The 13,442-nt window shown below is 38.3% G+C and overlaps 1 protein-coding gene across 4 annotated transcripts in view; it reads left to right on the top strand.

Moving 5' to 3' along the window:
* LOC129236422 (PH and SEC7 domain-containing protein) overlaps positions 1-13,442 on the top strand; it is a 117,344-nt gene that overhangs the window by 79,088 nt on the left and 24,814 nt on the right. For all 4 annotated transcript variants that reach the window (XM_054870808.1, XM_054870807.1, XM_054870806.1 and 1 more), the window contains exons 3-5: positions 4,426-4,479; positions 4,555-5,384; positions 5,458-6,786. In XM_054870808.1, coding sequence (XP_054726783.1) covers positions 4,426-4,479; positions 4,555-5,384; positions 5,458-6,786 — 2,213 coding nt within the window. The remainder of the gene's footprint in view (positions 1-4,425; positions 4,480-4,554; positions 5,385-5,457; positions 6,787-13,442) is intronic.

Below are 13,442 nucleotides of genomic sequence, written 5' to 3'. Positions count from 1 at the left end.
TAGCTATAGGGGACATCGCCCTATTTTGCTTTAATTTATGTTTAAATAAATTTTCGCTGGTTTCGATTCATCAACACTTAGGTTGTAGTGAACAAAAAAAATGTATGTATGTAATAACATTAATTTTCAAAGCATTGCGTCTAAAGCCTATTCAGGACACCATCACTTTTTTGTGTGAAATTAGTTTTTATTGATTTCAAAAACAAAATTGTTCAAAAATGATTACAATTTTGACATATATTCACTTTAGCTCGATATGACCACCTTTTGCCTTGACTATAGCCTTCAAGCGGTCAAAAAATGAGTTGCATGCTGCACGAATGTGATCTCGAGGTATTTTGGCCCATTCTTGTATAATCGCTTTTGTCAGCGCATCCATACGGGCATATTTTTTAGTCCTCACCTTGCTCTCTAAAATGGACCAGATGGAATAGTCCATCGGATTTGCGTCTGGCGAATTCGAAAGCCATTGTGTGGACGAAATGAAGTGTGGAACATGATTTTTTAATCATTTTTGGTTCACACGAACTTTATGAGACGGTGCCGAGTCCTGTTGGAACGTCCATGGTCTACGACCGAAATGTTTGCGTGTCCACTGCTCTAAAGCAGCTTCTAAAACATTTTCCCGATAATAAGTCGCATTCACTTTGACACATGGCTCGATAAAAACGATTGGAGAGCGTCCATCAGCGGTCACTGCGGCCCAAGCCATTACTTGAGATGGGAAATTGCTTCGAGTGGCCATACGTAGGCTCAAATTCTCGTATGAGCGTTCGGTCAAGTAAACACGATCGTTTTGAGTGTTTATGAACTGCTCAATTGGGAAATTTTTTTCATCAGAAAACACAATGTTAGGAAATTCGCCACGTTCGTGCAAGCGCAACAACTTCTTTGCTCTTTCGCACCGAACTTTTTTTTGCTGGGGGGAAAGATCGTGGGCTTTTTGGAACTTGTAAGCCTTGGACCTTGAGCTCATTTTTCAATATGCTTCGAATGCTGTCTTGCGATATTTTCAGTTCTTTGGCCATTTTTCTTCCACTTCGACGTGGATTTCGTTCAAGTCGAGCCTTCATTTTCCGAACCATTTCTGGCGTTGTTGCGGTTGTTTTGGTCCACCTCCATAGCGTTTTGCAATGCTACCAGTATTATTGTAACGTTGTATAGTGCGATACACAAACATTTTATTCACTTTGAGGTGACTGAGCTCACGAACAATGGCTGGTTGTGATTTTCAAGCCAAATATAACGCAATCACACTATTACGTTTGAATTCCATCACAGAAAAAAACATTCAATAAAACTGAGACGCAAATGCTTTTGATGGCTTATAAACAATATATTAGAACAATTTTGACGTTGATGTCATGAGCTGTTTTACAGATACAAGCAGTGTGAAGTTGGTAACACTTCATATCGTTCACCCTGTATCACTACTACTCATATCGCTCGTGGGCTAAATGGCTATAAACAAAGTCGTTTGATCATTGCTAAATTGTTGTCACTTTCACTTACAAATTTTTCGCTTGGCGAGTATAGGAGTGGTGAATCGAAAGCGGCGTTTATTACATTGAATTGTATATGAATTTTCTTCGTATTCCATGTTCCGTTTTATTTAATTTTTTTAATACATCAGTTTTTATTTTTTTATCTATGTCGTTACTTGTTATACAATATGCTGAAATTTTTTTTCCATAATATTTTTTATTTATTTTAGTATTTGAAATTTTTTTATTATAAATAAAATATATATTTCGCAAAATTTATGTTATGAGAATTTATAATATTATATTCTTAAAAATATTATGTTTAGTTTAATAAATGTACATGTCATATCAAGGGTTATTCAAAAGACGCGCCTAGATGTTGTTTTAAAATAAAAATTTAGGTTCTTTCAGGTTTCACTATTTTTATTGAAAGTACGGCTCTTAGCAAGCCCGCCTGTCGTTTCTTTCTCGTGCTAACCGGTGCCAATTGGACACCCCAAGTGAAGCCAAGTTCTTCTCCACCTCCTTTTTGCAGCGTAGAGGTACCGTATCGAATACTTTCAGAGTCGGAGCGTTTGTATCCATTCGGACGGCATGACCCAACCAACAAAACCGCTAGAATATGTCTATGTCGTCGAAAGCTCATACAACTCATTGTTCCATCGCCTGCGATACTCGCTGCCGCTAACATGCAAAGGTCCAAAAATCTTCCCCAGAATCTTTTTTACAAACACTCCAAGGGATGCCTCATCGGATATTGTCATCGTCCAAGCTTCTGCGCCATACGATAGGACGAGTATGGTGAGAGCCTTATAAAATGTTAGTTTTGTTCGTCGAGAGAGGACTTTACTACTTAGTTGCTTACTTAATCCAAAGAAGCACTTATTGTCCGAGGGATTCTACGTTTGATCCTAAGGCTGACAGTGGTATCAGTGTTAATGCTGGTTCTTAAATAAACGAAGTCTCTTACAACCTCGAAATCATAACTGTCAACAATGACGTAGGTGCCGATACGTCAGTGCGCCAACCGTTTGTTTGATGGCAGGAGGTGCTTAATTTTGTCCTGCTTCACCACCAGACACATTCGCTTTGCTTCTTTATCTATACAGTTTGGTAAAGGCAGAACTAATAGCGCGGTTGTTAAGGCCGATAATTTCAATATCATCGGCGTACGCTAACAATTGTACGCTCTTATAGAAAATTGTGCCTGAATGATTAAGTATTTTGCAGTATCAGGTTAAAGAAGTCACACGACAGCGAGTCACCCTGTCTGAAACCTCATTTAGTATCAAACGGCTTGGAGAGGTCCTTCCCAATTCTGACGGCGTTACTGGTATTGAGCAACGCCATTTTGCATAGCCGTAATAGTTTTGCGAGGATAACAAATGCATACATCTCGTCATATAGGCAACTTCTGTTCATCGTTTCTTCTTTCATGGATCTTTTCTAAGACTTTACGTATTATGAATATCTGGTCGATTGTAGATTTTCCAGGTCTAGCCACACTGATAAGGTCCAATCTGTTGGTAGTATGCTCGCTGGATCCTTACACGCGATATTTAGAAGACTAATTCCGCGTTTTCTATAAGCAGGCACATAGTTTACTGTATTTAGTCGATCAGCCCATGTCCGTTACGGGATGTTTCGTTGTGTAGGCTGAATTTTCCAACCGTGGGACCAAAATTGTTCTCCTCGCCCACCCTCTTCAATACTAAGTAGCCAAGCACGATTTTTATGTCGGGGCGAGGCAGCGCCCATAGAAGCAATTTTTGGCTCCATCGTCTTTCTCTTTCTTAGGGGCATGGGCGCAAATGAGCGATTGTTGAAAAATTTCGCTTTGATGCCGATTATTACCAGACGCTCGTCCACCGGAGTGAACGAAAGTAAGTACTAGACGACGAAGCATCTCTCACTATAATTTTGTGATCCTTTACAGACGTAGCAAGGTCCATGGTTCTTCTTGCCTTGTCCCGTCCATTGCATCTCTTGAATATCAGCCTTTGCTCCTACGAGGATATCAACCAGCCGGTCAGAGGCATCTTCCTCATTAAGGGACCGGACATTCCAGCTATGCGCCCTCAAATCATAAACCTTAGTTCGTTTGCAGGGGTCATCATCAGAGAAGGCCTAGTGGAGTTAGATTGCATAATCTACCATTTATGTTACCATTACGTGAAATTAATCAACCGGAAAACTTAGGTAATAATGCGCTGTTTTTCCGTGTTGTGTGTTTTGTGGCTCCATCCTGTTGAAAATCAAAATCATCTATGTCTATTTCTTCAAACTCAGGCCACAAAAATCTTGAATCAGCTGTCTATAGCGATGTCCATTGACAGTAACAGCTCTTTCATTTTCATCTTCGAAGAAAAACGGGCCCATTATTCCTCCAGCCTAAAAACTACACCCTGTTTGGTGTACATTTCAGTGGATGTAATGATTTTTCTCCGTAGCCGAATGGGTTGGTGCGTGACTACCATCCGGAATTCACAGAGAGAACGTTGGTTCGAATCTCGGTGAAACACCAAAATTAAAAAAAAAAACATTTTTCTAATAGCGGTCGCCCTCGGCAGGCAATGCCAAACCTCCGAGTGTATTTCTGCCATGAAAAAGCTCCTCATAAAAATATATCTTGTTCAAATAACCAATTGACGAAGTTTCTGTGGTGATAACGATCTGTTAGGTTCAATTCTTATCTTAATATCCATGGTTAAAATTGTACATCTGCCTACTCGGAAATGCCAAAGATGCCATAAAAAGGTATCGTCTAGGAATTATTCACTACTGACATCTGGGCGTGACTTTTCTAAGACCATTTATTTTGTTATTTTTAATCGTTCTTTTTTTATCATTCTTTTAAATTTACTTTTATGTTTCTTTCCGTGTTCTAATTTTGCTGTTGCATTTATCGAACAATTACCTTCATCCTAACAACTTCCAACAGTTTTGAAGTGCTTACGTCTATCCGATGACTCGGTCACATTGGAATTGCGTCGAGGTAAGCTTTTTTTCCCCATTCTCTCTATTTCTTTCGAAATTTAATTCTTTATCAAATATTGATTAACTTCTACAGATCCCAAATTGAAGGCACGTCTCAAAGAACAGCTGGCTAATACAAAAAATCCCCATTACGAAGACATCGAACCATCTCCGCACATTTACGATTACAAAGTATCGAGTTGTCGATCACCAACTACACACCATCGCTCTTTATCGCTACAGGACTCTTACGAACCGTCACATAATAGCAACTCAAATTCATCGTCTTCGCCTGCGATACGCTACCCTAAATCTCCCACACACTTGCCACACCGCCAGGGTTCGCTGCCAACGCCTGGGGCTAGCCAACAACAACAGGGCAATCACAGTCGCAGTTCTTCCGCTTCGTCAGCTCAGCTACAATTTGGTGATATAAACGCTTCAGCAACGACTACTGGTGGTGGTGGAGGCGCGGGTGGAGCTACTTGCACATCCCCCACATGTCGTCCATCGCGCATTCCAACTGCTTTGAAAGCACCACAGAAGCCACCCGTACAACATTCGCCACAGCATAAGCGACCGCGGCCATCACAAATTCCTACGAAGGCTGGCACGGTGGGTTCGGCCACCACTAACGGTAACACACCTACAAGCGGCCACGTAACGACAGCGTCAGCAACAGGTGTTTGCGTGGGTGGAAGTAATAGTGTGCATTTACAGCATTCGAACAGTTATAGCGGCGGTAGCACACGTTTTTCACAAGCAACACAACAACAAAGCGAACGTGACGCTGAGCCTAATTCGGCGCCACCGCAGCCAGCGAAGGCGCCACGTTTTGAAGCGTACATGATGACTGGTGAACTGATATTAAATTTATCGAGGACATCACAAAGTAGTAATCTACTGCCAGGGCACGCAAAGAAGGTTCGTTAATGCTTATTGCAGTATCTTATTTGGAATGGGTTTAATAATTTTGTTTTTGCTCCCTTTCCTACAGATTGACAGTTTGCGTGACTCACCACAACGTGCTGTCGTGGCTGCGCGCGCCAACGGTACCCTAGCGCCTCGCGCCTCTGGTGAATCATCGCCCACATCATCCTCTTCGGTGGATTCACCCACCCATACGGGAAGTTCTGAGTCGGCACACCACCAGAAAGACCGCGGCAGAAGACGTCACCAACAACCGCATCATCATTTACTACAACAACAGTTGGATAGCATTAACAATAGTTACAATAACAGTAACAGTGGTGGGGGCGTCGGAGGTGGTGTGGGCGTGACAGGTGATGATCCGCGCAAAGACGACACACTGTTGTTGTGCGAAGAGCTAGAGCGTGACGACGAGGAAACAGGCGGCGAAAATAATCGCAGACAACGATATCAACAACATAAACAGTATTCAGTGCGTCGACATCAATACAGTCACCAACAGCAACACAGCAGTTACGAACACGACGAAGTGGCCGACATCGAGGAAAACGAGGAGGATCAAACCCACTACGACATCACAAACATCGAAACATACAATAGTGGCGGAATTGGTGCCGGGGACGTGTGCGGAGATGATGACGCAAGCGATCGGCAGTGCTTGGTGACGCATTATGGCGACGACGATGACGAGGACGGTGACGGCGAAGGTGAGGACTTCGATGCTGAAGGCGAAGATGGCTGTGCTGCAGAGCACGAAGACGAAGATTACTCTTCGAATTCGCTCACATCGGCATCGGCGAAGCAACGGTTGCGCGCACTCAAACATAAAGCCGCTGCTGCGCATTACAAACACGCACAAAGTGTGGTGCGCGCTAGTGGAGGCGGCGGCGCCTACGATTCGGTCGATTGTGCGCGCCAACACTACCACCACCACCACCATCAACCCCATCACCAACAGCAACAACATCATCGGCAACAGCAACGCGGTTCAGGTGGCTCGACTTCCTCATCGGCGACGGTGAAAAGCGACGGCATGGCTGGCATAAACACCTCACCCGATGAAACTTCTTTCTCAGTGCCCACCTCACCGATTTCGCTGTCCACCCCATTAATTGATAAGGATACAGCAAACTCAGTACCCACCAGTCCAGAGCCATCGAGTCTGGGCGCAGTGGGCGGTGGTGGCACCGCAGGCCATGATGGTGTGGTGCGGCGACACAATGGTGTCGTGCGTACATGCGATTCGGCTGGTTTTCGTACTAGCAAATCCGAGGATCATTTGCAACAAGTACAGCGTGAAGGCATGGCTGCCGTAATACCGATCGACATTGATGAGGATGTGAATAGTTCACTGAATACGTTGCTGGATACAAGACAAGACTCTGAAGACTCGCAGGTAAGTCATGGGTGTAAAGGAAGGGAGTTGTGATCAAAATGAGTTGAATAATGGTAGAGTTGTTAGATTGGGCGTTTATAAGAATCAGTCTCCTAGAGTGAAAATTAGGAAGGATTAAAATTAAAATAAGTGAAACAAGACGCCATTTCTATGTGCCTAGCATTGGATGTCTAAAGATGAATTTGAGAAAATTGTATGGAATTATTAGAAAATGTGGGATACTTTTAAACTGATCTTATGAAGTTTTGATCCAAAAAATTATTGTTATTGTATAAAAAATTGTATTGCATTTTTATAATTGAAGAGGTTATATCTTTAAGACTAAAATAAAAAAATAGATTTTAAGTATATATACAATATACAATATTTTGCCAATTGATTTCATACGAATCTATTTAATCTTAATTACTGTTTCAAATTAGCTTGAAAATGTGATTTTTTATTTTTGTTTCGTTATTAAAAATTCATAGCAATTTTGTTTTATTCAAATGGTTGTCAGTTGAAAAAAATATTTTTATTTTTTAGACAATTTTTGTATTCTTGTCCCTATGATTGATTGTATGTGTTGCATAATTTTGGCTGAATTTATGCTTGCAAAATTATGCTAATTGAAATTTTTGTTTGAGAAGCTGTAACAAATTGTGCCTAAAGGCAACTCAAAAAATATTTAATTTATTTAAAGTGTCGTTACTTTTTACAATTAGCACAACTTTATTTATGTACATCAAAAATGGCTAGATAGTGGAAATACTTCTTGTTGCTTTATTTCAATTTGCACATTTCAAACTTTGTAGTCTGAAGCTAGATCTTCTATATAAAAGTACTTTGGTACTAAAAATCACACAAAAATATGCAAATGTACAACATACACCAGATTGTACGGTTTTTTTTACTCAAGCGGCCGAAAACTGTTTTTAGGTAACTTTTGACGCTGATTATGAATTCGTATACGATTTTCTAACAAGTAAAGATTCTTGGATAAATTAATTATTATTTTTGTTTTTTCTTTTTGACAAAAACAGTTTACTAGTTCAAAAAGTGTCAACAATCAAATCGGCGTCCATTGTAATTTTCTGTGTTTATTCCATATACATATAAAATATTTCCTAGAATTACTTGTATCTTCGTATAGTAATTCAAGTACTTTCTCGTACTAAAGGGGGGCGGCATATGGTCGTTATCAGCCAATATAAGTGTCTAGTGTGTAGATGAAAATATTATTTGTCCGACTTTTGCTAGGTTAAGGTTGCACATTTTTGAATAAGAGTGCTGTGAAAGTACAAATTATCTTATCTAACCCTCGATCAATATTTTCAGGTTCATTAGGGAGTCAATTAAGTTTGAAGAGAAGTAATTAAACAAAATCTCCTATCCTATGTCTAAAGTATAATGGACAAATATTCCATTTTTCCATTAACGTAACGTACTTTACACGAAATTTTTAAAATTTCGGTTTATTACGAATACGGCAAGTTGTTAATTGTTGTAAACCCAAAATCAAGAGCATCAAAATGTTTTAAGCTTGTACTCTTAAAAATCTACATATTCAACATTGAATGAATATCACAGATCCAACTTAGAAAGCAAAAACTAATATATATATTATAGAATTTATCTTTTATAGAGTGTTAACAAGGAGATTTTATTGTTTTTAACCGCAGCCAATTTTTTGGCAACATATTTTAAACTTACTCCACCATATAAGCAATTACTCCAGAAGACTGAGGTTCGAACTGTGGTGGGCATAACAATTAAAAAATTAAAAGTATTTTCTTTTAAAAGCTTTAAAAAGTTTTTTAAGTAATATACAAAACTATTATTAATGACTATTTCACCACCAGTTGTTTTGAATCCCGGCTTCGATGCCAATATAAAAAGGTTTTTTGCAATAGTGGCTGCCACTCGGCTGACGATGGTTTGTATTGTACTGAAAAAGTTTCTCATTGAGAATCATTTACCTCTCCGAGTCGACATAAAATTTGTCTTCTATTTGTAATACAACATTTATTGAAAACCCTGCCGTAACTGAGTGGGATTTTCCGTGTTTACAAATGATATGGCAAGTTTTTTCTAATAGCGGTCGCCCCTCGGCAGCCAATGACACAGTTTCGAGAGAGTATTTACCTTGAGTAAGTTTCTCATTAAAAATCAACTATCAGTAGGAGGTGCTAACAAACCGCAGAACTCACCACAAATGGGAGAAAACGCTTGGCCAGATATATAACAAAAAGAATGTTCGCGTACTATGTAGTGATCATGTATGTATTGATATGTATTGTCAGCGTCAAAAGAAAATCAGCACCACGTATTGACAGACTTTGACCATTTATTTTTTTATTTATTTACAGCCTTCGGAAATAATTTAGCACTTTATCGATATATGTTTTAGTTAAAATTATCTTTTATAAAAATATAGTTCATTATACATTAAATACCATATTAAGCCTAGTTTCAAACTTGGTATGAGATATATAAAAATTCGTTAAATGTTTACCAAAATTCAGAATTTTTCATCAGAATTTAGAAACTACATAAATTGGGTAGCCAGTATCATAGCCCATAAAATTTTGGTATAATAAAAAGCAAGATGAAAGTGGCTCAAAATTCTCGTTGATTTTTGATAATTTTTTTATACCGACGGTATTGCGCATTTTCTTCATCCACCATTTTTTTTATATGGAGAAACATTTTCCCGTCACGGAAAACACTTATAAAAAATAAATGGTATGTTCTAGCAACTTTACATTTATATACTTTTTTGTTAGGCAAACTGTGCTAGTCTTTTATAAAAGAATAAGGAACGTTAAAAAAAAATAATCAAGACTGGTAAAAGTATTGAGGTTCTATATTTTTTTGCGGACTGTATATGCATGTTAATGCTACAATAAAAACCATATAACACAAAGCTTCAAACTTTGTCGCATTTTGATCAAAATCTTAAACTTCCTAGTAAGGATTTCAACAAAAATTATACTGGGTATGCAGTTGCTCAAAATTCAATATGCCAAAAATGTTTTTATTTATTTCGTGGAAGAAAATGCGCAACACCCTAGGAAAAAAATTTGTCGAAAATTTTTACACACGTGAAACCAGCACTTTGTTATACCGGGTCCGCACAGGAAGTGTAACGAATTAAAAAGGCCATAAATTTAGTTGGAAAAATTACTTTTATTCAATTCAAATTAAAAAATGTGTGAAAATAATACAACATTAAGAATCAATTTACTTTGGCTCGGTATGGACACCTTTTGCCTTTACTATAGCCTTGCCTTGACTATGGCCAGAAGCGATCGAAAGCTGCCCGAATGTGACTTACAGGTACTTTGGCCCACTCGCTGACAACGATTTATTTCAGCGCCTCGAGGCTGGTGAATCTTTTAGTTCGGACCTTACTCTCCAAAATGGCCATCGAATGCGCGTCTGGTGAATTTGAGAGACATTGTGCGGCCGTTATGAAGTTTGGAACATTGTTTCTAAGCCATTCTTAGTTTACTCGAGCTTTGTGAGACGGTGCCGAATCCTGTTCAAACGTCCATATGGTCTGCCACCGAAATGTTTGCCAGCCCATGGCTTCAAAGCAACCTCCATAATACTTTCCCGACAATATTTCGCATTTACCTTGATGCCAGGCTCGATGAAAACGATTGGAGACCACCCATCTGCGGTTACAGCGGCCCAAACCATTATCTGTGGCGGGTGCTGTCTCCTGGTGGCCAATCCATGAATCAAATTCTCGTATGAATGGTCGAACAAGTAAACTCTATCGTTTGGGAGTTTACGAATTGCTCAATTTGAAAAATTTTCTCATCAGAAAACACAATGTTAGGAAATTGACCGCTTTCGGTCAAGCGAAGTAGCTCCTTCGCTCTCTCAAATCTGACTTGTTGCTACTTTGGTGTGAGATCATGCGCCTTTTTGATCATGTAAGGCTTGACTTAGAGATCATTTTTCAGTATGCGGCGGATGTTACGGTCAGATATTTTCAGTTCTCTCGCCATTTGATTGTCACTTCATCGGGGATTTCGCTCAAGTCGCCTCTTCACTTTTTGAACCATTTCACGTGACGTTGCTGTCTTTTCGCGATCGCTGATTGTGATTTTCCAGCCAAATGTAATGCAATCACCATATTACGTTCGAAATGCATTGCTGATTTTCTTTTTTCGCGTTTACTCTCAGCAAAATGCGAGAGAAACGCGCGCTTGTAAACAATACTCTTGACTGTCATTTAGCCAACTAACAGACAGCTGATGCACTTCAGCGGTCTGAAGTTGGTTACACTTCGAGTGCCGGGCCATGTAAATTTATATAATATTATTAATAATAAATTTTAATGGGCTATAAAACTGCATACCCAGAATCTTTCTAAAAATTAAGACTAAAAAGTTTGAAATTTTTATTAAAATTTACCGAAGTTTTATAAAATGTATACAAACTTTGCATTGAATAGTTTTTGTGGTAGTAGTTTCATAAAAAATAAAAAAATGAATAATTAGTCAAAACCAGTTAATATTAATATGTGGTGTAAACTTTCTTTCGACGTTGACAACATGCATATGTACTCGTATGTATTTAAGTATAGTCGTTCCTTATATAAAAATACATTTTTAGTTAATACCCAATTTCATTGCTCCTAAGAACATTCCATAAAAAATATATCAAATTTTCATTTTTTATTTCAGTAGCTAAACTTGAAAGCTTTAAACCTGTTGCTGTTGAACTGTTAAAACTCTTGCTCTACTACAATTACTAATATTTATACACATTGTCTATGTCACTCTCTAACGTTGTTATGTCTTTTTGTTTATTTCTTTTCCTCTCCACTCTCTTTTTAACACAATTACATTTGTTATATGTTAAAATGCCTAAATGCCAAAAACATACTCCTACATGCAAAAAAATGTGTGTATAAAACGAAAATAACTAAATTTTTCAATTAACAATTATACACTTAAATCGAACCTTTTGTATTGTGCTGTATTGTTATTATTTATTTTTTATATTTACGGTTTTAATCTGTTCACAATTTTTTGTTTTTATATGATAATTTTTTTTTGTCGTTGTCTCTCTGTGTATGTATGTATGTTGTCTTTTAGCCATCTATTACTACTTCTACACCTACTAACCACATGAACAAAGCAACAATGAAATCAACAACGAAACGCAGCTCCACTTTCTCACCATTCGCTACATCTATTTCATCATCTACATCATCATCGCCATCATCGGCGGCTTTGAAAACAGCGCTCCTGAATGCTGCTACGGCAGCAGCAGCGGCTGCTTCCTCCTCTTCGCCCTCATCTTCGCCTACTCTGCTGGTATCATCGCCCGAATCAACGCTCCTCAGTCAACGCGATATTTTCAATAGGCGACGCCGCAAAGTGCGCATTAGCATACCACGTATCGTTTTGGATGCGTCAAGCGCAGATGCAGCACAAACACCAGAAGAAAACGGACACAAAAACAATAATAACAACAACAATACCAATACAATTAATATTCAAAATATTGCCACTACTACTACTATCTCTAATACAACCTGTTCTGATCCTACAGTTAGTAACACTAATGAAACAACAGCTATTTCTACTAATACTACTTCTACAATAACAACTACTGCATGCACTATGACAATAATAAAAACTGCAAAAGTAATAACCACAACCAACTCAACAGCTGAATTTGCTCACAAAAAGGTTGAGAGATACATATTAGATTGTAGCGTTAAATAAATAATGAAAAAAATTAAGAAAATAAGGAAATACTTCATACTTATACTTGTTTAAAATAGGCGCTTAATTTTCGCTTTATCAAATCATTCTCAAGCATTTTCTGTTGTTCCCCATCAGATTGCTGTATTTATGTTTTACATTTGGTAGCGCATGCACTTATGAGTCTTACGTAGAAATGTGTTTAGCCGTAGTTTATTATTTGATATCTGTTGCCTCTTTCCATTTAAGTAGTTTATTATTAAAAAAGTAACTAGTTGGAAAATATTAAGTTATTTAATCAAGTGCACACAAATGCATTACGTAAATACTTTAACAGCGGGGACCTACAAAGAGTTCACATATGTAATTTTTTTTTGTTAGTTCGGGGGTTCTACAAATTCCATAAAAATACATTTGTAAAAAATACGGATGAACCAAGTAATGATATTTCCCTTAGCGTTTCCCAAAAAAGAGTAAACTGTGTTTATACTAGCAAGACTTTTTATGAGAGTTTGTCGAGATAGAAGGTTCCATAAATTTGAGAAAAGTTACATACTACATAGTTGGCCGCACTATTGGGGTGCGCTAGAGTACACCATGTGCAATAAATTTGAAATAAATAGAGCGATAGGGCGGGTAGTTCCCTCTACCCAATTCACGCTTTCAATTTAAGATGATATTCAGAAACGCCAACTATTGCATACCTGCAGCCGTAGAAAGTATTAAGCGCAACAGGCCTAAGATATTATTTCAATTCTTCTTCTCTATGGCCGTCCATGTAAACTTACTTTATTGCGTAACTCCAAATTTTAATTGCAATCGGATGCAGGATATTAAAATGCATAAACAACAAGCCACAATTCAAGAACATCAAAAAGGGCCATCTACCTTAACTGCCGTCCAAATCATCACAAACGATGGTGCTTGACTTCTTGTGGCTATTCGAAA

Source organism: Anastrepha obliqua, chromosome 1, assembly GCF_027943255.1.
Source record: "Anastrepha obliqua isolate idAnaObli1 chromosome 1, idAnaObli1_1.0, whole genome shotgun sequence".
NCBI classification, from domain to species: domain Eukaryota; kingdom Metazoa; phylum Arthropoda; class Insecta; order Diptera; family Tephritidae; genus Anastrepha; species Anastrepha obliqua.
This window is presented reverse-complemented; position numbering and strand designations above follow the sequence as displayed.